Raw genomic sequence first — 24,926 nt, 5'->3', positions numbered from 1 at the left:
AGAAAAGATGTAGCCAATATATATAAATATACAGAAAACAATAGCACAGCAAAGAGATAACAGAAGTTTAGAGGGTTAAAGTACTTGCCAAACGTCCTGATTTAAGCAGATCAGGTTTCATGAGCCAAAAGGATTTCTTATCTCCCACTGTTAGTTCCAATGTTAAAAAGGGAGATTCTTCAACTCTTACACAGCTCAACTCAGCCTAACTTAGCTTTTTCTAGCAACTCCACAGGGTGTCTCCCTGGAGCAGTAAACTAATTGCCTCATTTAGGGAGTGAGTTGTAGGTGGAGACCTAAGCTATGACCAAAAACTCTCCTAGCTTATATTATGGTTCAGAACTTATTCTCGGTGCATTTAGCAGCCTTGCCACTAGTAGATTAATATGCAGACGCATCTGCTGAATGGTTAGATATGAAATATCCACTTGAATGGTTCAGGAGATATAATTTTCTGCTCTCCTGTATATGTCAGATAGGGGGTGTAATATACCAGGAGACTGGTCTTCAAGTGAGCTGTCCGAATATGGGCTCCACGTTTATGTAATTATGTCCTATTTGAAGATATAAAATTATATGGAAAAGTGAGTTTTTAAATGTAAGTCTGTTTTTACAACTACCTGGAATGTCTTTAAGCTCAGGGAAGGACTTAGTTTATGGTCTTACGATATCCCAGATTGCGAGCTAACAGGCATCTAGGCACCATCTCAGCTTTGGAATTTATAACAATAACGCCCTCTCAGTGAGTTTGCTGCCTGTGATCTACATCAGACAGACCACATGTCACTCAACAGAGAGGGAAGGGGGATGAAAAAAGCTGATTTGGGAGTGAGAGATAGTACAAAATGGAAGATTCTTAACAAGATGGATGACTGCGTCCATCTCGGTGTGCACGATTGCTACAACGCCGATATGATTTTCCTTTTAGCTATAAAGAAAAGGGAAAAAAGGGGGGCACACCAGTCTAATACAATAACTAGGATGGTAGCTTTATTAAATCCAAAGTTAAAATATAATTGGGTGCAAAGCACCAATACACAGGATCAGCTCCCAATCTCGCGAGGACCCTCTTGTGGCTGACGCGTTTCAAGGAGCAGTTTCCTCTTCCTCAGAGGCTCTGATGGCATTCTATCCATGGAAACCAATCAAAGGTCAGAATCAGGAATTCCACAAGGGACACACTTAGACCTCACCACAGTCACACACTATTATCATTATTATACATTTATATAGCTCTGACATATACCACGGAAATGTACAGAGAACTGTCCATCCACAGCCTCTGGTTTATAGACCGGATATGTCCTAAATATAGAGCCATTTATCCAACCGTCCATCCAGAGTCTCTTTTTTTTATCGACCGGATACGTCCTAAATATAGAACCATTTATCCAACCGTCCATCCGGAGCCTCTGGTTTATAGACCGGATACGTCCTAAATATAGAACCATTTATCCAACCGTCCATCCGGAGCCTCTGGTTTATAGACCGGATACGTCCTAAATATAGAGCCATTTATCCAACCGTCCATCCGGAGCCTCTGGTTTATAGACCGGATACGTCCTAAATATAGAACCATTTATCCAACCGTCCATCCACAGCCTCTGGTTTATAGATAGGATACGTCCTAAATATAGAACCATTTATCCAACCGTCCATCCAGAGCCTGTCATATTATAATAATCACATGCTGATAATAGAAGGGACTCCCCCTTTAATGACATTACTGTCAAGGTGGAGATCTATTCCTATCATATAGAGCAGAACACCAAGACAGGTAGAGCCTAATTGTACCGACACAGGAAGTGATCCCACCAATGGGGAGGAAGTGGTGTCAGGCGCAGACAGGAAGTGATAGACAGACAGGAAGTGATGTAAAGGTCTGAACAGGAAGTTCTGGGTGGGCGGTGAGTTGGGAGACAAAACGTTGTAAGTGGCAGCAGAGGAGGTAATATTATTATTATTATACAGGATTTATGATGATAACAGTTTGCTCAGCGCTTTACAATATAACGGGAGACAATACAGCAACAATACAGTTCAATACAAGAGGGATAGGAGGGCCCTGCTCCTCAGAGCTTACAATCTAGGAGGGAGGGGTTAGTGGTACAAAAGGTAGTAACTTTTGGGGATGGACTGGTTGGAAGAGTAGAAGATTCTATTATTAGCTGAGGGCAGGATAGGTAATAAGATATTAATTTAAATTTACACCCAATAACACCCATGATGTTCATCCTCTTCCTACAAAGTCACTGTGATGTCTGTCCTCTTCCTCCGTAGTCACTGTGATGTCCACCCTCTTCCTCCGTAGTCACTGTGATGTCTGTCTTCCACAGTCATGTCCGTCCTCTTCCTACATAGTCATCGTGATGTCCGTCCTCTTCCTCCATAGTCATCATGATGTCCATCCTCTTCCTCCGTAGTCACTGTGACGTCCGTCCTCTTCCTCCATAGTTACAGTGACATTCATCCTCTTCCTCCATAGTCACTGTGATGTCCATCCTCTTCCTCCATAGTCACCGTGATGTTCGTCCTCTTTCTCCATAGTCACCGTGATGTCCGTCCTCTTCCTCCATAGTCACTGTGACGTCCGTCCTCTTCCTCAATAGTAACTGTGATGTTCGTCCTCTTCCTCCATAGTCACCGTGATGTTTGTCCTCTTCCATAGTCACTGTGATGTCCGTCCTCTTCCTCAATAGTCTCTGTGATGTCCGTCCTCTTCCTCCATAGTCACCGTGATGTTCGTCCTCTTCCTCCATAGTTACCGTGATGTCCGTCCTTTTCCTCCATTGTCATGTCCGTCCTCTTCCTCCATAGTCACTGTGACGTCCGTCCTCTTCCTCCATAGTCACTGTGACGTCCGTCCTCTTCCTCCATAGTCACTGTGACGTCCGTCCTCTTCCTCCATAGTCACTGTGACGTCCGTCCTCTTCCTCCATAGTCACTGTGACGTCCGTCCTCTTCCTCCATAGTCACTGTGACGTCCGTCCTCTTCCTACATAGTCACTGTGACGCCCGTCCTCTTCCTCAATAGTCTCTGTAATGTTCGTCCTCTTCCTCCATAGTTATTGTGGTGTCCGTCCTCTTCCTCCATAGTCACCGTGACGTCGGTCCTCTTCCTCCATAGTCACCGTGACGTCCGTCCTCTTCCTCCATAGTCACCGTGACGTCCGTCCTCTTCCTCCATAGTCACCGTGACGTCGGTCCTCTTCCTCCATAGTCACCGCGACGGCCGTCCTCTTCCTCCATAGTCACCGTGATGTTCGTCCTCTTTCTCCATAGTCACTGTGATGTTCGTCCTCTTTCTCCATAGTCACCGTGATGTCCGTCCTCTTCCTCCATAGTCACCGTGACGTCCGTCCTCTTCCTCAATAGTAACTGTGATGTTCGTCCTCTTCCTCCATAGTCACCGTGATGTTTGTCCTCTTCCATAGTCACTGTGATGTCCGTCCTCTTCCTCAATAGTCTCTGTGATGTCCGTCCTCTTCCTCCATAGTCAATGTTATATCCGTCCTCTTCCTCCATAGTCACCGTGATGTTCATCCTCTTCCTCCATAGTTACCGTGATGTCCGTCCTTTTCCTCCATTGTCATGTCCATCCTCTTCCTCCATAGTCACTGTGACGTCTGTCCTCTTCCTCCATAGTCACCGCGACGTCGGTCCTCTTCCTCCATAGTCACCGCGACGTCGGTCCTCTTCCTCCATAGTCACCGCGACGTCGGTCCTCTTCCTCCATAGTCACCGCGACGTCGGTCCTCTTCCTCCATAGTCACCGCGACGTCGGTCCTCTTCCTCCATAGTCACCGCGACGTCGGTCCTCTTCCTCCATAGTCACCGCGACGTCGGTCCTCTTCCTCCATAGTCACCGCGACGTCGGTCCTCTTCCTCCATAGTCACCGCGACGTCGGTCCTCTTCCTCCATAGTCACCGCGACGTCGGTCCTCTTCCTCCATAGACACCGCGACGTCGGTCCTCTTCCTCCATAGTCACCGCGACGTCGGTCCTCTTCCTCCATAGACACCGCGACGTCGGTCCTCTTCCTCCATAGTCACCGCGACGTCGGTCCTCTTCCTCCATAGTCACCGCGACGTCGGTCCTCTTCCTCCATAGTCACCGCGACGTCGGTCCTCTTCCTCCATAGTCACCGCGACGTCGGTCCTCTTCCTCCATAGACACCGCGACGTCGGTCCTCTTCCTCCATAGTCACCGCGACGTCGGTCCTCTTCCTCCATAGACACCGCGACGTCGGTCCTCTTCCTCCATAGACACCGCGACGTCCGTCCTCTTCCTCCATAGACACCGCGACGTCCGTCCTCTTCCTCCATAGTCACCGCGACGTCCGTCCTCTTCCTCCATAGACACCGCGACGTCCGTCCTCTTCCTCCATAGTCACCGCGACGTCCGTCCTCTTCCTCCATAGTCACCGCGACGTCCGTCCTCTTCCTCCATAGTCACCGCAACGTCGGTCCTCTTCCTCCATAGTCACCGCGACGTCGGTCCTCTTCCTCCATAGTCACCGCGACGTCGGTCCTCTTCCTCCATAGTCACCGCGACGTCGGTCCTCTTCCTCCATAGACACCGCGACGTCGGTCCTCTTCCTCCATAGTCACCGCGACGTCCGTCCTCTTCCTCCATAGACACCGCGACGTCCGTGCTCTTCCTCCATAGTCACCGCGACGTCCGTCCTCTTCCTCCATAGACACCGCGACGTCCGTCCTCTTCCTCCATAGTCATCGCGACGTCCGTCCTCTTCCTCCATAGTCACCGCGACGTCCGTCCTCTTCCTCCATAGTCACCGCGACGTCCGTCCTCTTCCTCCATAGTCACCGCGACGTCCGTCCTCTTCCTCCATAGTCACCGCGACGTCCGTCCTCTTCCTCCATAGTTACCGCGACGTCCGTCCTCTTCCTCCATAGTCACCGCGACGTCCGTCCTCTTCCTCCATAGCCACCGCGACGTCCGTCCTCTTCCTCCATAGTCACCGCGACGTCGGTCCTCTTCCTCCATAGTCACCGCGACGTCGGTCCTCTTCCTCCATAGTCACCCTGACGTCGGTCCTCTTCCTCCATAGTCACCGTGACGTCGGTCCTCTTCCTCCATAGTCACCGTGACGTCGGTCCTCTTCCTCCATAGTCACCCTGACGTCGGTCCTCTTCCTCCATAGTCACCCTGACGTCGGTCCTCTTCCTCCATAGTCACCCTGACGTCGGTCCTCTTCCTCCATAGTCACCCTGACGTCGGTCCTCTTCCTCCATAGTCACCCTGACGTCGGTCCTCTTCCTCCATAGTCACCCTGACGTCGGTCCTCTTCCTCCATAGTCACCCTGACGTCGGTCCTCTTCCTCCATAGTCACCGTGACGTCGGTCCTCTTCCTCCATAGTCACCGTGACGTCGGTCCTCTTCCTCCATAGTCACCGTGACGTCGGTCCTCTTCCTCCATAGTCACCGTGACGTCGGTCCTCTTCCTCCATAGTCACCGTGACGTCGGTCCTCTTCCTCCATAGTCACCGTGACGTCGGTCCTCTTCCTCCATAGTCACCGTGATGTCCGTTCTCTTCCTCCATAGTCACCGTGACGTCCGTCCTCTTCCTCCATAGTCACCGTGACGTCCGTCCTCTTCCTCCATAGTCACCGTGACGTCCGTCCTTTTCCTCATATATAGTGCATATTATATACAGAAATATTACCTGTATAGAGTCGTATATTCCAGTATGTGGATGTAGGATGTCTCCATAAATAGAATTTCTCACTAATTTATCAATAACATAAATAAAATATAAAATAAAGAATGATTGAAGCTCACACCCCCCTGCAGGTTTAGACTTGGTACATATTTACAGTTTTGGGTAATGTCATTTTTATAGTTTGTTAGTGTTTCAGGCCCTCGTGGTTTCCATGTTGGATATATTTGGTATTTATTAACACAATGCAGACACTGTTGTAAATCTCCTTCACTTTTGGGCGGAGGGTTTCAAATGAATCTTTACTTGTCTATGCGTTATGATGACCAGAGAGGGCACTATATTATCTGTCTACAGAGATCAGGGTCTTGGATGGATCACATCAATGAGGATGGAGGAGGACCCGAGTCACATGACTGAGAAGATATTAATATAGAATTCTAGTTCAGCTTATTTAGTCAAAAAAAATGACCATTTAACTGTTACAGTGTCGTCACTTCATTCCCTGAAACCCAAGAGAAACAACTGCAAGAAGATCCTAGAAGTCAATAATCATTGATCTGCTGACAGGAGAGGTGAGCGGTGACTAGAATTCTGGGACATTCTCCAGAAAAAGTCAAGGAGGATCTCTACAAGGACATCATGATGGACAATCAGCCGCCCCTCACATCACCGGGTAAGAGGAGACTTTATTGGAAAGGAGAGAGCAGTACGGAGGGTCCACCTAGATCCCCCATCATCTGATAAACACATAGAAACAATGGATTCAGTCAGTGTGTGTGTTTCCTACAGATGGATCCAGTCATGGGAACCCACCAGAGAGATGTCCCCGTCCTCTGTATTCCCGGGATTCCACACAGGAAGTTCACACCATTCCTCACCATCATCAGGTAGATGGATCCAGTCATGGGAACCCACCAGAGAGATGTCTCCGTCCTCTGTATTCCCAGGATTCCACACAGGAAGGTCACACCATCCCTCACCATCATCAGGTAGATGGATCCAGTCATGGGAACCCACCAGAGAGATGTCTCCGTCCTCTGTATTCCTGGGATTCCACACAGGAAGGTCCCCCCATCCCTCACCATCATCAGGTAGATGGATCCAGTAAGGGGAACCCACCAGAGAGATGTCCCCGTCCTCTGTATTACTGGGATTCCACACAGGAAGGTCACACCATCCCTCACCATCATCAGGTAGATGGATCCAGTCATGGGAACCCACAAGAGAGATGTCCCCGGCCTCTGTATTCCTGGGATTCCACACAGAAAGGTCACACCATCCCTCACCATCATCAGGTAGATGGATCCAGTCATGGGAACCCACAAGAGAGATGTCCCCGTCCTCTTTATTCCCGGGATTCCACACAGGAAGATCACACCATCCCTCACCATCATCAGGTAGATGGATCCAGTCATGGGAACCCATCAGAGAAATGTCCCCGTCCTCTGTATTCCCGGGATTCCATACAGGAAGGTCACACCATCCCTCACCATCATCAGGTAGATGGATCCAGTAATGGGAACCCACCAGAGAGATGTCCCCGTTCTCTGTATTCCCGGGATTCCACACAGGAAGGTCACACCATCCCTCACCATCATCAGGTAGATGGATCCAGTAATGGGAACCCACCAGAGAGATGTCCCCGTTCTCTGTATTCCTGGGATTCCACACAGGAAGGTCACACCGTCCCTCACCATCATCAGGTAGGTGGGACTGAGCATGTAGAACCTTGCTAAGATTTGTAATCTATAAGAAGACATTCTTCTGTGCAATCTCTTGTTACCTTTTACCAATGTATTCTACCATTTTTGGTGTTTTAGGCCACAGAACTGAAAGACCTCAAAATTGAGATTAAAGAGGAAGAAGATGAGATGTTGGTGAGTGGAGCTCAGCAGTCTATGGAGAAGGGTGACCCCCTGTATTCCTGGGATTCCACACAGGAAGGTCACACCATACCTCACCATCATCAGGTAGGTGAGACTCAAAAGTATTCTAAGCTATGAGAATATATTTATTCTATGTTATCTCTTGCTCAATTTTATAAATGTTTTTGATCATCTTTGGGGTTTAGAGTGAGAGATGTCCCCGTCCTCTGTATTCCCAGGATTCCATAAAGGAAGATTACACCATCCCTCACTGTCAACAGGTAGGTGGAACTGGGCGTCTGCTGCTGGAGGGAGAGACAGACCTGGCCAGATCAAGGGGGTGCCCTTGTGTTCCTGAGTGGCTGCTGAACTCCTTCCCTGCCCGCACCCAAAGCCAGGACAAGGGGAAAGCCTGGAGCAGGAAGAGGAAAAGTGGCAGAGAGGAAAGAGCTGGGAGAAGGTGAGCTGTGTTGTGTTCTTTTGTCTCTCTCTCTCTCTCTCTCTCTCCTGCTGTCCATGCAGCACATGAGACAGGACCAGTGACAGACCATATAGGAAAACACACCCACCCATCCACATTTCCTGCTGTCTGGAGATGAGCAGCCCTTGGAGGAGGTAGGGGGTGGTAATCATACTGTGTGTGTGTGTGTGTGTGTGCAGTCCTATATGATCTTTCAGTGATTCTGTTTCCTGTGCTGCATGGACGACGAGAGAGAGCCCAGAGAACATAACACAGCTCACCTCCTCCTGGCTCTTTCATGTCCACTTTTTCTATGAAGTGTAATGTGGATTTGGGGGGGAAGGGGGGTGTTATTTGCTAGGAGGAATGGGGGGAATAAGGAGAGAGAGAGAGAGAGAGAAAAGAGAGAGAGGGAGGGGGGAGAGAGGGAGGGGGGGGAAGAAAGAGGAAGGGAGAAAGGGAGAGAGGAAGAGGGGGGGGGGGAGGAAGGAAGAGAGGGGGAAAGAAAGAGAGGGGGAGAGAAAGAGAGGGAAAGAGGGAGGTAAAGAGGGGGGAGAGAGAGAGGGGGGGTAGAGAGAAAAGGGGGAGAGAGAAAGGGGGGGGAGAGGGGGAGGAGAGAGAGAAAGGGGGGGAGAGAGGGGGAGGAGAGAGAGAAAGGGGGGGAGAGGGGGAGGAGAGAGAAAGGGGGGAGAGAGAGAAAGGGGGAGAGAGAGAAGGGGGGGGGGAAGGGGGAGAGAGAAAGAGAGGGAGTGAGAGAAAGAGGGGGGGGAGAGAGAGAAAGGGGGGGGGGGGAAGAGAGGGGGGAAGGGAGAGAGAGAAGAGTGAGAGGGAATGGCAAGAGAATTCAAAGACCTAGTCCGACCCTGGATCTGACACAAACCATGCTCAGACAAACATAGTTACAACTACAAGACAACCCCAAGCCTCGCCACTAATCCAAAACAACAATACAGTCAACCAATCCACAGGGCCACGAATATGGCAAGAACAGTGGAAACCACCTGCATCAAGATGAAGACCAAGACCACCACAGAGCAGAGAAATGGAGGAGATAAGGACCCTCCTCAACACATTATGCAATAAACTAATGTGACTGAGCTCAAAAAGCAAAAACCCAACGACAACCACTCATAATTCTGTTTTGTACCAGGAAATTTACTCATCTCAAGGTATATAATTGCAAAATGAAATCATTCGTAATCAGTAGCTGGAATGTGCAGGGTCTGAATGCTTCAGCCTTCGGATCCAAAGTAAACGATCCAGATTCCAACCAAAGACTACGTGAGGCCGCCATACAAATCGTCCTGGAAACAAGGCGCACAGGAGGAACCACTAGCACCTACTGGCTGTAGGGAATTCTCTGTCCCCGCACAGAAGGACAGAAACACCAAACGGGGACGATGTTCAGGAGGAATACTAGTCTGACCATCCTCACCTCTTAGTCTGGCATCTACCTGTGTGCAGCATACATTGCCCCACAAGAGTCCCCATATTTCAGACCAGATATCTATAAGATCTTCTAAAGTGAGGTCATCCACTTCCAATCCCTAGGACAAGTGCTCATCCTTGGGGACCTCAATACTAGGACAGGAAGGGAAAATGACTATGTAAGTTCTGAAGGCGACATGTACATACTGGGCCCTGCAAGTTGTTGTCACAGATACAAAGAAACAGCTATGACAACATACCCAACAAAAATGGAGTCAGCGGCTCTTCATCCTTAAAAGCCGCACCAAGGGAGACTCTCTGGGAAGATACACATTACACTCCCATGTAGGCAGCAGTGTGGTAGACTATGCCATCAGAGACATGATCCCCACACCCATCAATGCCTTTACAGTCACTCCACAAACACACCTATCAGACCACAGCCAACTACTGCTATATATTACCCGCTTAAGGACCTCTGTATAGCGGATATACTGCTACAGGGCGGCAACTGTGCGCAGAATCACGTATATATACTTGATTTTGCATTTCTGGGTAGGGGGTGTGCGCGCCCTACTCGCGCCGCCATTCCCGGCCGCTGATGTCAATCACCGTCTTGGAGGATGAGGAAAACTTCCTGCTACAATGTGACCACGGGATCCTGGAGGATGAGGACAACTTCCTGCTACAATATGACCACGGGATCCTGGAGGATGAGGACAACTTCCTGCTACAATGTGACCAGGGGGTCCTGGAGGATTAGGAAAACATCCTGCTACAATGTGACCAGGGGATCCTGGAGGATGAGGAAAACTTCCTGCTACAATGTGACAATGTGACCAGGGGGACCTGGAGGATTAGGAAATCATCCTGCTACAATGTGATCAGGGGATCCTGCAGGACGAGGACAACTTCCTGCTACAATGTGACCAGGGGATCCTGCAGGACGAGGACAACTTCCTGCTACAATGTGACCAGGGGATCCTGGAGGATAAGGACCATTTCCTGCTACAATGTGACCAGGGGGTCCTGGAGGATGAGGACAACTTCCTGCTATAATGTGACCAGGGGATCCTGGAGGATGAGGACAACTTTCTGCTACAATGTGAGAAGGGGGTCCTGGAGAATGAGGACCATTTCCTCCTACAATGTGACGAGGGGATCCTGGAGAATGAGGACCATTCCTCCTACAATGTGACCAGGGGATCCTGGAGGACGAGGACAACTTCCTGCTAAAAGCTAAAACGTGACCAGGGGGTCCTGGAGGATGAGGACAATTTCCTGCTGCAATGTGACCAGTGGGTCCCAGAGGATGGGGACCATTTGCTGTGAGTCTCATCGGTGAGGAACATGTTATTTGGTCCTGCCAATAAAGCTCTTTTGAAAAGAGAGAGAGAATTTTATATATATATATATATATATATATATATATATATATATAGATAGATAGATAGATATATATATCTTATATACATACACACACTTATTGAACTCTTGCTCTTTCATTGGGACGGGGGGTGCACACAAAATCTAAATACACCACTCTTGCCCCTCTCCCAGCCTATGACTGGACAGTGAAAGGATAAGCAGCAGGCTGATGAGCTCATCAGTCTGTCACTCTGCTCTCTCCTCCTTTCAGCGTGTCCCTTGTTAGAACTGCAGCACAGACAATTGGCTCCTTGTTCTGCTTCTCCCTCTCCCAATCTGAGGTTCTATGTACAGATACTGCAAGAGCCTGATACCGGGTCACATTCAGGTACTCACACTGCTTACATTTATTAATAAAATACTATTTTACTGATGTAGTAGGGAATGCAGAGCTGCTGTCATTTGTGTCTTTTATATTTGCTTGGAGTTGACTTTAACAGATGTTTTCTATTATTTTGGGGTTTAGGGTGAAGAACAGATTAATATAAGATCTGAGGTTAAAGAGGAGGAAGAAGAGACGTATGTGGGGGGGGATCAGCCATCCATGGAGGAGGTTGGGATGAAAAGTGAACGGGAAGAAATGTCTCTACTTATCAACACAGGTAAGTACAGGCACTATGGAAGAAACGGGTCACACTCTCATTTTACTTCTGAATAGAACGATTGTAGTTTTAGGAAAAATGTTAGATAATTCTCAGATCTTCACATCATCCTGGAGGAAGGTGCTAAAAGGTTAAATATGTGTTTGCCTAATAAAGGGTTAATGTGTGGTGTTCCAATGGTCAACACTTGGTGCTGTGAGGAGCCCTCCTCCGCACGTGTCACTTCCTGCTTCTGATGTGATATATGTAGGAGGAGACCGGACCATGTGGTGTGTCTGTGTATGGGGAGTTCATCTGTGAGGGTGCTGCAAAGATGTGAACTGAACTGTACAATGGGTTCCAAGGCTTTTGATGCTGCTTGCTGGGATGCAACTAATCTAAAAAAAAAGTTGTAACAAGTGACACCCTCATTACCCTACAAAATAGCTTAACTAGTGAAAATAAGATGGGGGGGCGAGTGTGTCCCCCAGGGCCAACTTGCTGAGCGAGCTGAGGACTCAAGGCTGGCTTTGTCACTCTATATGAAATGTCCATCTCCATTCCTCAATATAACGTCATGTTCCCAACAAATGAGGAGATACTGAACACCATATGAAAGGTCCATCTCCATTCCTCAATATAATGTCATATTCCTAACAAATGAGGAGATACTGGACACCGTATGAAAGGTCCATCTCCATTCCTCAATATAACGTCATGTTCCCAACAAATGAGGAGGAGATACTGGACACCATATGAAAGGTCCATCTCCATTCCTCAATATAACATCATGTTCCCAACAAATGAGGAGGAGATACTGGACACCATATGAAAGGTCCATCTCCATTCCTTAATATAACGTCATGTTCCTAACAAATGAGATACTGGACACCATATGGAAGGTCCATCTCCATTCCTCACTATAATGTCATGTTCTCAACAAATGAGGAGGAGATACTGGACATCATATGAAAGGTCTATCTCCATTCCTTAATATAACGTCATGTTCCCAACAAATGAGGAGGAGATACTGGACACCATATGAAAGGTCCATCTCCATTCCTTAATATAACGTCATGTTCCTAACAAATGAGATACTGGACACCATATGAAAGGTCCATCTCCATTCCTCAATATAACGTCATGTTCCCAACAAATGACGAGGAGATACTGGACACCATATGAAAGATCCATCTCCATTCCTTAATATAACGTCATGTTCCTAACAAATGAGATACTGGACACCATATGAAATGTCCATCTCCATTCCTCAATATAACGTCATGTTCCCAACAAATGAGGAGATACTGGACACCATATAAAAAGGTCCATCTCCATTCCTCAATATAACGTCATGTTCCCAACAAATGACGAGGAGATACTGGACACCATATGAAAGATCCATCTCTATTCCTTAATATAACGTCATGTTCCTAACAAATGAGGAGATACTGGACACCATATGAAAGGTCCATCTCCATTCCTCAATATAACGTCACGTTCCCAACAAATGAGGAGGAGATACTGGACACCATATGAAAGGTCCATCTCCATTCCTCAATATAACGTCACGTTCCCAACAAATGAGGAGGAGATACTGGACACCATATGAAAGGTCCATCTCCATTCCTCAATATAACATCATGTTCCCAACAAATGAGGAGATACTGGACACCATATGAAAGGTCCATCTTCATTCCTCAACATAACGTCATGTTCCCAACAAATGAGGAGGAGATACTGGACACCATATGAAAGATCCATCTCCATTACTCTCTGCTGTTATTTGTTGAAGTCCATATATGATCTGCAAATTTTTTATCATTTAAAATCCAGACAAATACAGCCAATCTGATGTATTAAAAAACCAATAATGCATGTTGGCCAATGAAGACTTAGTTGCAGCTATTTAATATGAAAGAATCTGCAGATCATATATGGCCTCGGTGTGAACACTTTTCTGATCGATTTTGGAGGGAGAACAGGAGCCCAGCTGTGAGATCGACATTTCCACTTATTCCACTGACTGGGAGCTAAATCTCCAGTTACTTGTGAATTCTGACATTTCTTCCATTTCTTTCCATCAGATGGCTGTTATGTAGGGAATTCCTTGGAGAGACGTCTTCTGTTATCTGCTGATTGGAAGTCAGAAGATAATTCCATCACACAGGATTCTCCAGGAGTGAATCCAAATACACCCAATATCCATCACAGACCTTCCTGTCTGGAGACATCAATGGATCCCTCTGATCAGGGGGAATCTTCTGACCAATCACATACTAGGAGTGCAAATGTCCATTTAGGATCTCACACTGCAGATAGATCAACAGATCCATCTAATCCCAAGGAATCTTCCCCACCCCATGAAGGAGCTCACCGAGGGGACAATCTATTCTCATGTTCAGAGTGCGGGAAATGTTTCAGTAGGAAAGAAAATTTTATTCAGCACCAGAGAGTTCACACAGACAAGCGTCCTTATTCATGTGCAGAGTGCGGGAAATCTTTCACTCAAAAAGGAAACCTTCTGCAACACCACAAATATCACACGGGTGAGCGTCCCTATTCATGTTCAGAGTGCGGGAAATCTTTCTATAAGAAGGATAATCTCATCAGACATCAGAGAATTCACACGGGTGAGCGTCCCTATTCATGTTCAGAGTGCGGGAAATCTTTCACTCAGAAAGGAAACCTTGTGCTACACCAGAAATATCACACGGGTGAGCGTCCCTATTCATGTTCAGAGTGCGGGAAATCTTTCATTCAGAAAGGAAACCTTGTGCAACACCAAAGATTTCACATGAGTGAACATCCTTTGTCATGTTCAGACTGCGGGAAATCTTTCACTAACAAAGCAGACCTTTTTAAACATCAAAGAATTCACATGGCTGAACGTTCTTATTCATGTTCAGAGTGCGGAAAATCTTTCACTGACAAGGGAGATCTTGTTATACATCAGAGAATTCACATGGGTAAGCGTCCTTTTTCATGTTCAGAGTGCGGGAAATCTTTCACTCAAAAAGGAGGCCTAGTCAGACATCAAAGAATTCACACGGGCGAGCGTCCTTTTTCATGTTCAGAGTGTGGGAAATCTTTCAATCATAAAGAATGCCTTGTTAAACATCAGAGAATTCACACAGGTGAGCGTCCGTATTCATGTTCAGAGTGCGGGAAATCTTTCTTTAGGAAAGATAATCTTGTTGAACATCAAAAAGTTCACACGGGTGAACATCCTTATTCATGTTGCAAGTGTGGGAAATATTTCGCTAGAAAAGGAAACCTTGAACAACACCAGATAATTCACACGGGTGAGCGTCCCTATTCATGCTCAGAGTGCGGGAAATCTTTCTATCAGAAAGATAAGCTTGTTAAACACCTGAAAACCAAGTGCAGTGTGGATGGTGTAAGGTGAACTGCCAGAGAATGTAGTGTGGATGGTGGGAGGAGAGCTGTCAGAGAATGTAGTGTGGATGGTGGGAGGAGAGCTGTCAGAGAATGTAGTGTGGATGGTGGGGGGAGGAGAGCTGTCAGAGAATGTAGTGTGGATGGTGGGGGGAGGAGAGCTGTCAGAGAATGTAGTGTGCATGGTGGGAGGAGAGCTGTCAGAAAATGTAGTGTGGATGGTGGGGGGAGAGCTGTCATAGAATGTAGTGTGGATGGTGGGGGGAGAGCTGTCAGAGAATGTAGTGTGGATGGTTGGAGGAGGTGAGCTGTCAGAAAATGTAGTGTGGATGGTGGGGGGAGAGCTGTCATAGAATGTAGTGTGGATGGTGGGGGGAGAGCTGTCAGAGAATGTAGTGTGGATGGTGCTGGAGGAGATCTGTCAGAGAATGTAGTGTGGATGGTGGGGGAGGAGAGCTGTCAGAGAATGTAGTGTGGATGGTGGGGGAGGAGAGCTGTCAGAGAATGTAGTGTGGATGGTGGAGGAGAGCTGTCAGAGAATGTAGTGTGGATGGTGGAGGAGAGCTGTCAGAGAATGTAGTGTGGATGGTGGAGGAGAGCTGTCAGAGAATGTAGTGTGGATAGTGGGGGGAGGAGAGCTGTCAGAGAATGTAGTGTGGATGGTGGAGGAGACCAGTCAGAGTATGTAGTGTGGATCGTGGAGGAGAGCTGTCAGAGAATGTAGTGTGGATTGTGGGAGGAGATCAGTCAGAGAATGTAGTGTGGATGGTGGAGGGAGGAGATCAGTCAGAGAATGTAGTGTGGATGGTGGAAGAGAGCTGTCAGAGAATGTAGTGTGGATAGTGGGGGGAGGAGAGCTGTCAGAGAATGTAGTGTGGATGGGGGAGGAGAGCTGTCGGAGAATGTAGTGTGGATGGTGGGGGGAGAAGAGCTGTCAAAGAATGTAGTGTGGATGGTGGGGGGAGGAGAGCTGTCGGAGAATGTAGTGTGGATGGTGGGGGGAGAAGAGCTGTCAAAGAATGTAGTGTGGATGGTGGGGGGAGGAGAGCTGTCGGAGAATGTAGTGTGGATGGTGGGGGGAGAAGAGCTGTCAGAGAATGTAGTGTGGATGGTGGGGGGAGGAGAGCTGTCAGAGAATGTAGTGTGGATGGTGGGGGGAGGAGAGCTGTCAGAGAATGTAGTGTGGATGGGGGAGGAGAGCTGTCAGAGAATGTAGTGTGGATGGGGGAGGAGAGCTGTCGGAGAATGTAGTGTGGATGGTGGGGGCAGAAGAGCTGTCAGAGAATGTAGTGTGGATGGTGGGGGGAGGAGAGCTGTCAGAGAATGTAGTGTGGATGGTGGGTGGAGAGCTGTCAGAGAATGTAGTGTGGATGATGGTGGAGGAGAGCTGTCAGAGAATGTAGTGTGGATGGTGGAGGAGAGCTGTCAGAGAATGTAGTGTGGATGGTGGAGGAGAGCTGTCAGAGAATGTAGTGTGGATGGGGGAGGAGAGCTGTCAAAGAATGTAGTGTGGATGGTGGGGGGAGGAGAGCTGTCAGAGAATGTAGTGTGCATGGTGGGAGGAGAGCTGTCAGAAAATGTAGTGTGGATGGTGGGGGGACAGCTGTCATAGAATGTAGTGTGGATGGTGGGGGGAGAGCTGTCAGAGAATGTAGTGTGGATGGTTGGAGGAGGTGAGCTGTCAGAAAATGTAGTGTGGATGGTGGGGGGAGAGCTGTCATAGAATGTAGTGTGGATGGTGGGGGGAGAGCTGTCAGAGAATGTAGTGTGGATGGTGGGGGAGGAGAGCTGTCAGAGAATGTAGTGTGGATGGTGGGGGAGGAGAGCTGTCAGAGAATGTAGTGTGGATAGTGGGAGGAGATCAGTCAGAGAATGTAGTGTGGATAGTGGGAGGAGATCAGTCAGAGAATGTAATGTGGATGGATTTCATTTCTTGGAGATTAGTTTAGATTTCTCTAGTTCCCGCCATTTCTCAGGGTTATTGTACTGTGAATGGGATGTCAAACTAAATTGATCACACAATACATGTAATATACAATTCATTGGATTCAGAAGAGCGAAGGTTCTCCTAGTGATTATCAAATGATACTTTATGAATACAGTGATTGGTGCAGAATTTGGACCCGCCCTGCGATTCGGAAGGCTTTGAATACGACGACCCATAGAGCGAGTGTCCTTCTGATCTTGTGTTTTGAGCCCCCCCATCCCCCCTCCCCGAACTTTCCTTTTTTTGTTATTCCTCCAAATCCCCTTACACCCCGGTCACACTGGATGTAAATCGCATGCCAAGCTTCACCCTCTTGTCCCCAATTACAGCATACATGCACTACTTTTGGTGCATATATTTGCATAGACGTCTGTGTCCAGATCTCTTTCAAATCGCACCTGAAATCGGCGTCTCACCCGACTTTGAATCCGTGCGCCCTCACTGTACATCGAATGATTTCAGAGTTAGATTTAATGTGACCGTGGGGGGGTTGGTTATCTAGAGACCAGCCTGGAGGGTGTCGTTTGGAATATTTACTGGTGGCTGATCGGTGTGTAATATCACCAATGGTCTCTTTGCTCTGTCAGTGGTTTCACCTTTCCACGAGACGTTTCTCTAAGACTCGGAATCCCTAGATTAGGTTTTTTGGGAATAAAATTAGATTTTTTTTCTTCTCAGTCCAGTTGTGTATGGGATAAAATATTTTATCGCCGACTTAATCTAAATATGTTCTCTTAGTAAAAGGAATAAAATGTAATTTAAAATGTGTTTATTATTTCCATGTGTCTATTATTTCCTTGTGATACCAATGATGGGGCACTATTCCTCCCACTGACACCAATGATGGGGCACTATTCCTCCCACTGACACCAATGATGGGGCACTATTCCTCCCACTGACACCAATGATGGGACACTATCCCTCCTACTGACACCAATGACGGGGCACTATTCCTCCCACTGATACCAATGACGGGGCACTATTTCTCCCACTGATACCAATGATGGGGCACGATTACTCTCACTGACACCAATGATGGGGCACTATTCCTCCCACTGACACCAATGATGGGGCACTATTCCTCCCACTGACACTAATGAGGGGGCACTATTCCTCCCACTGATACCAATGATGGGCACTATTCCTCCCACTGACACCAATGATAGGGCACTATTCCTCCCACTGACACTAATGATGAGGCACTATTCCTCCCTCTGACTCCAATGATGGGACACTATTCGTCCCACTGACTCCAATGATGGGACACTATTCGTCCCACTGACACCAATGATGGGGCACTATTTCTCCCACTGACACCAATGATGGGGCACTATTCCTCCCACTGACACCAATGACGGGACACTATTCCTCCCACTGACACCAATGACGGGACACTATTCCTCCCACTGACAACAATGACGGGGCACTATTCCTCCCACTGACACCAATGACGGGACACTATTCCTCCCACTGACACCAATGATGGGGCACTATTCCCCCCACTGACACCAATGATGGAGCACTATTCCTCCCACTGACACCAATGATGGGGCACTATTCCTCCCACTGACACCAATGATGGGGCACTATTCCACCCACTGACACCAATGATGGTTATCTAGAGACCAGCCTGGAGGGTGTCGTTTGGAATATTTACTGGTGGCTGATCGGTGTGTAATATCACCAATGGTCTCTTTGCTCTGTCAGTGGTTTCACCTTTCCACGAGATGTTTCTCTAAGACTCGGAATCCCTAGATTAGGTTTTTTGGGAATAAAATTAGATTTTTTTTCTTCTCAGTCCAGTTGTGTATGGGATAAAATATTTTATCGCCGACTTAATCTAAATATGTTCTCTTAGTAAAAGGAATAAAATGTAATTTAAAATGTGTTTATTATTTCCATGTGTCTATTATTTCCTTGTGATACCAATGACGGGGCACTATTCCTCCCACTGACACCAATGATGGGGCACTATTCCTCCCACTGACACCAATGATGGGGCACTATTCCTCCCACTGACACCAATGATGGGACACTATCCCTCCTACTGACACCAATGACGGGGCACTATTTCTCCCACTGATACCAATGATGGGGCACGATTACTCTCACTGACACCAATGATGGGGCACTATTCCTCCCACTGACACCAATGATGGGGCACTATTCCTCCCACTGATACCAATGATGGGCACTATTCCTCCCACTGACACCAATGATAGGGCACTATTCCTCCCACTGACACTAATGATGAGGCACTATTCCTCCCTCTGACTCCAATGATGGGACACTATTCGTCCCACTGACACCAATGATGGGACACTATTTCTCCCACTGACACCAATGATGGGGCACTATTCCTCCCACTGACATTAATGAGGGGGCACTATTCCTCCCACTGACACCAATGACGGGACACTATTCCTCCCACTGACACCAATGACGGGACACTATTCCTCCCACTGACAACAATGACGGGGCACTATTCCTCCCACTGACACCAATGACGGGACACTATTCCTCCCACTGACACCAATGATGGGGCACTATTCCCCCCACTGACACCAATGATGGAGCACTATTCCTCCCACTGACACCAATGATGGGGCACTATTCCTCCCACTGACACCAATGATGGGGCACTATTCCACCCACTGACACCAATGATGGTTATCTAGAGACCAGCCTGGAGGGTGTCGTTTGGAATATTTACTGGTGGCTGATCGGTGTGTAATATCACCAATGGACTCTTTGCTCTGTCAGTGGTTTCACCTTTCCACGAGATGTTTCTCTAAGACTCGGAATCCCTAGATTAGGTTTTTTGGGAATAAAATTAGATTTTTTTTCTTCTCAGTCCAGTTGTGTATGGGATAAAATATTTTATCGCCGACTTAATCTAAATATGTTCTCTTAGTAAAAGGAATAAAATGTAATTTAAAATGTGTCTATTATTTCCTTGTGATACCAATGATGGGGCACTATTCCTCCCACTGATACCAATGATGGGACACTATTCCTCCTACTGACACCAATGATGGGACACTATTCCTCCTACTGACACCAATGACGGGGCACTATTCCTCCCACTGATACCAATGACGGGGCACTATTCCTCCCACTGACACCAAGGACGGGGCACTATTCCTCCCACTGACACCAATGACGGGACACTATTCCTCCCACTGACACCAAAGACGGGGCACTATTCCTCCCACTGATACCAATGATGGGCACTATTCCTCCTACTGACACCAATGACGGGGCACTATTCCTCCCACTGACACCAATGATAGGGCACTATTCCTCCCACTGATACCAATGATGGGCACTATTCCTCCCACTGACACCAATGATAGGGCACTATTCCTCCCACTGACACTAATGATGGGGCACTATTCCTCCCTCTGACTCCAATGATGGGACACTATTCCTCCCACTGACTCCAATGATGGGGCACTATTTCTCCCACTGACACCAATGACGGGACACTATTCCTCCCACGGATACCAATGATGGGGCACTATTCCTCCCACTGACACTAATGACGGGGCACTATTCCTCCCACTGACACCAATGACGGGACACTATTCCTCCCACTGACAACAATGACGGGGCACTATTCCTCCCACTGACACCAATGACGGGGCACTATTCCTCCCACTGACACCAATGATGGGGCACTATTCCCCCCACTGACACCAATGATGGAGCACTATTCCTCCCACTGACACCAATGATGGGGCACTATTCCACCCACTGACACCAATGATGGAGCACTATTCCTCCCACTGACACCAATGATGGGGCACTATTCCTTCCACTGACACCAATGATGGGGCACTATTCCTCCCACTGACACCAATGATGGGGCACTATTCTTCCCACTGACACCAATGATGTGGCACTATTCCTCCCACTGACACCAATGATGGGGCGCTATTCCTCCCACTGATACCAATGATGGGGCGCTATTCCTCCCACTGACACCAATGATGGGGCGCTATTCCTCCCACTGACACCAATGATGGGGCGCTATTCCTCCCACTGACACCAATGATGGGGCGCTTTTCCTCCCACTGACACCAATGATGGGGCGCTATTCCTCCCACTGACACCAATGATGGGGCGCTATTCCTCCCACTGACACCAATGATGGGCACTATTCCTCCCACTGACACCAATGATGGGCACTATTCCTCCCACCGACACCAATGACGGGGCACTATTCCTCCCACTGACACCAATGACGGGGCACTATTCCCCCCACTGACACCAATGACGGAGCACTATTCCTCCCACTGACACCAATGATGGGGCACTATTCCTCCCACTGACACCAATGATGGGGCACTATTCCACCCACTGACACCAATGATGGAGCACTATTCCTCCCACTGACACCAATGATGGGGCACTATTCCTTCCACTGATACCAATGATGGGGCACTATTCCTCCCACTGACACCAATGATGGGGCACTATTCCTCCCACTGACACCAATGATGGGCATTATTCCTCCCACTGACACCAATGATGGGCACTATTCCTCCCACTGACACCAATGATGGGGCGCTATTCCTCCCACTGACACCAATGATGGGGCGCTATTCCTCCCACTGACACCAATGATGGGGCGCTATTCCTCCCACTGACACCAATGATGGGGCGCTATTCCTCCCACTGACACCAATGATGGGCACTATTCCTCCCACTGACACCAATGATGGGCACTATTCCTCCCACTGACACCAATGATGGGCACTATTCCTCCCACTGACACTAATGATGGGCACTATTTCTCCCACTGACACCAATGATGGGCACTATTCCTCCCACTGACACCAATGATGGGGCACTATTCCTCCCTCTGATACCAATGATGGGGCACTATTCCTCCCTCTGATACCAATGATGGGGCACTATTCCACCCTCTGACTCCAATGATTGGGCACTACAAAAAAAATCCACTCTCTTGGTCTCAGAGACTCCGCTCTCTCCTACCTATCGCAGCGCTCCTTCAGCATTACCTATAACTCTGGCTCCTCCTCTTCACTCCCCCTCTCTGTTGGGGTCCCTCAAGGTTCTGTCCTCAGACCCCTTCTCTTCTCCATCTACACCTCCTCCCTTGGTCACTTGATAAACTCCCATGGCTTTAAGTTCCATCTCTATGCTGATGACACAAATCTATCTCTCTCCTCACCTCACCCCTTCAGTCTCCCCCCGCATTACTAACCTACTAAGAGACATATCGGTATGGATGTCACTCCACTTCCTCAAACTAAATCTTTCCAAAACTGAGCTCTTAGTGTTCCCCCCAGCCTGTGACCCCTCCCCTGACTTCTCCATCAAGATCAATAATACGACCATCAGTCCCTCCCCTCATGCCAGGGTACTAGGTGTAACCCTAGACTCCCATCTGTCCTTTCAGCCCCAAATCCAATCGCTGTCTAAATCTTGTAGACTTCACCTCCGCAACATGTCCGACCTCTGCCCGTTCCTAACCTCGGAAACCACTAAGCAACTTATTCCCTCCCTTGTCATATCTCGCCTTGACTATTGTAGCTCCTTCCTCATTGGCCTACCTAATCGCAGGCTATCCCCCCTCCAGTCTATCATGAATGTTGCTGCCAGACTCATCCACCTTACTAACCGTTCTGTATCTGCCACCCCTCTCTGCCAATCCCTCCACTGGTCTCCACTCAGTGTCCTCCAGCCCTCTCTGCCAATCCCTCCACTGGTGTCCACTCAGTGTCCACTCCTCTCTGCCAATCCCTCCAGTGTCCTCCACCCCTCTCTGCCAATCCCTCCACTGGCCTCCAATCAGTGTCCACTCCTCTCGACAATCCCTCCAATGGCCTCCACTCATTGTCCTCCACCCCTCTGCCAATCCCTCCACTGGTCACTCAGTGTCCTCCACCCCTCTCTGCCAATCCCTCCAATGGCCTCCTTTCAGTGTCCACCCCTCTCTGGCAATCCCTCCACTGGCCTCCACTCAGTGTCCTCCACCCCTGTCTGCCAATCCCTCCACTCAGTGTCCTCCACCCCTCTCTGCCAATCCCTCCACTGGCCTTTCACTCAGTGTCCTCCACCCGTCTGCCAATCCCTCCACTCAGTGTCCTCCACCCCTCTCTGTCAATCCCTCCACTGGCCTTCACTCAGTGTCCTCCACCCCTCTCTGCCAATCCCTCCACTAGCCTCCATTCAGTGTCCTCCATCCCTCTCTGCCAATCCCTCCACTGGCTTCCCATTGCCCAACGGATAAAATTCAAAACATTAACAATAACATATAAAGCCATTTATAACTCCGCCCCAAATTACATCAACGATCTTGTCTCTAAATATCACCCAAACCCTCTTCTCCGCTCCTCGCAAGACCTCCTGCTCTCTACCTCCCATGTCTCCTCCTCCCATGCTCGTCTCCAGGACTTTTCCAGAGCTTCCCCCATCCTCTGGAACTCTCTACCCCAATTTATCAGACTATCACGTACTCTGCTCACTTTTAGGCGATCTCTAAAACCTATCTCTTTAGGGAAGCCTATCCTGCCCTCAGCTAATAATGGAATCTTCTACTCCTCCTACCAGTCCATCCCCCACTAGCCCCTCCCAACTAGATTGTAAGCTTCGAGGAGCAGGGCTCTCCTTTCCCTCTTGTATTGAACTGTATTGTTGCTGTATTGTCTCCCGTTATATTGTAAAGTGCTGAGCAAACTGTTGGCGCCATATAAATCCTGTATAATAATAATAATAATAGTACATGTTGGCATTCATGGTTCCCTCAATGAACTGTAGCGCCCCTGTGCCGGCAGCACTCATGCAACCCCAGACCATGACACTCCCACCACCATGCTTGACTGTAGGCAAGACACACTTGTCTTTGTACTCCTCACCTGGTTGCCGCCACACACGCTTGACACCATCTGAACCCAATCAGTTGATGATGGTGTCATCAGACCACAGGACATGGTTCCAGTAATCCATGTCCTTAGTCTGGTTGCCTTCAGCAAACTGTGGGCTTTCTTGTGCATCATCTTTAGAAGAGGCTTCCTTCTGGGATGACAGCCATGCAGACCAATTTGATGCAGTGTGCGGCGTATGGTCTGAGCACCGACAGGCTGACCCCCCACCCCTTCAACCTCTGCAGCAATGCTGTCAGCACTCATACGTCTATTTCCCAAAGACAACCTCTGGATATGACGCTGAGCATGTGCACTCAACTTCTTTGGTGGACCATGGTGAGGCCTGTTCTGAGTGGAACCTGTCCTGTTACACCGCTGGATGGTCTTGGCCACCGTGCTGCAGCTCAGTTTCAGGGTCTTGGCAATCTTCTTATAGCCTAGGCCACCTTTATGTAGAGCAACAATTCTTTTTTTCAGATCCTCAGAGAGTTCTTTGCCATGAGGTGCCATGTTGAACTTCCACCCCATAGCACCCACATATACATAGTCCCTACTGTAGCAGCAGCTTTGGGAATACCAGGTAAAACTCCAGACACGAACTTGAGGAAAACAAACCTTTGATTCACCAGCTGGTTTGACCCAGTCTGCAAAGCTAAGTGCTTTCAAAGGCCTCTTACATGGTGTATATACTGTACCAACAATTACGTCACAATGCATATATTTCCTCTTTCACTTTCTGTACATTCAAAAGACTTTCTAAATTGTGCAGTATATGGCCTTGAGTACCAGCTACAGATAAGAATACCAGCTACAGACTGGAACACATTACTTCACAGGAAATAAGGGAGAAGGGAAGTGAGCTGATGACCTTGCGAATAGAGGCTGTTAGAAATGTTAAAGTTTAAAGGAAAAATCTGCAATATCTTGGTGCTGCCACACTACCCCCACACCCCATAGCACCCACATATACAGAGTCCCTGCCCCCACCTATACAGAGTCCATACCCCCACACCCCATAGCACCCACATATACAGAGTCCCTACCCCCACACCACATAGCACCCACATATACAGAGTCCCTTCCCCCACCCTAAGCAGTCATATATCTCTGCCTATTTACAATGTATAGCAATTACTAGGAGGGGATTGGTTTGTTCTGAGCAGCATTGGAGATGCTTTATATTGGAGACCACAGAAC

At 48.3% G+C, this 24,926-nt stretch overlaps 1 protein-coding gene across 2 annotated transcripts; it reads left to right on the top strand.

The window, feature by feature from the left end:
* The first annotated feature begins 1,854 nt into the window (after window positions 1-1,854).
* LOC149453313 (uncharacterized) lies at window positions 1,855-15,760 on the top strand. Of its 2 annotated transcripts, XM_089688241.1 has the most exons (7): window positions 1,855-1,948; window positions 6,171-6,358; window positions 6,475-7,388; window positions 7,506-7,655; window positions 7,757-7,831; window positions 11,333-11,468; window positions 13,535-15,760. In XM_089688241.1, exons 2-7 carry the CDS (start codon window positions 6,325-6,327, stop codon window positions 14,854-14,856), a joined length of 2,631 nt encoding a protein of 876 aa, XP_089544367.1. In that variant the 5' UTR covers window positions 1,855-1,948; window positions 6,171-6,324; the 3' UTR covers window positions 14,857-15,760. The 2 variants fall into 2 exon arrangements, with proteins under 2 accessions (XP_089544367.1, XP_089544368.1); XM_089688242.1 differs by lacking the exon at window positions 1,855-1,948 and having other exon boundaries at window positions 4,969-6,358.
* The last annotated feature ends 9,166 nt before the right edge of the window (window positions 15,761-24,926 follow it).

Source organism: Staurois parvus, unplaced genomic scaffold (assembly GCF_062004578.1).
Source record: "Staurois parvus isolate SC_StPar_1 unplaced genomic scaffold, SC_StPar_1.0 ptg000449l, whole genome shotgun sequence".
Taxonomy (NCBI): Eukaryota; Metazoa; Chordata; class Amphibia; order Anura; family Ranidae; genus Staurois; species Staurois parvus.
Note: the sequence above shows the minus strand (reverse complement) of the source record. Positions and strands in the feature narration are given on the sequence as shown.

Excerpts from the sequence above, each read along its gene's own strand:
- LOC149453313 (XM_089688241.1), top strand. The coding sequence starts at position 6,325 with ATGATGGACAATCAGCCGCCCCTCACATCACCGG. Across the intron at positions 7,389-7,505 it reads CCGTCCCTCACCATCATCAG|GCCACAGAACTGAAAGACCT; the intron begins GTAGGTGGGACT and ends TTGGTGTTTTAG. Across the intron at positions 11,469-13,534 it reads GTCTCTACTTATCAACACAG|ATGGCTGTTATGTAGGGAAT; the intron begins GTAAGTACAGGC and ends TCTTTCCATCAG.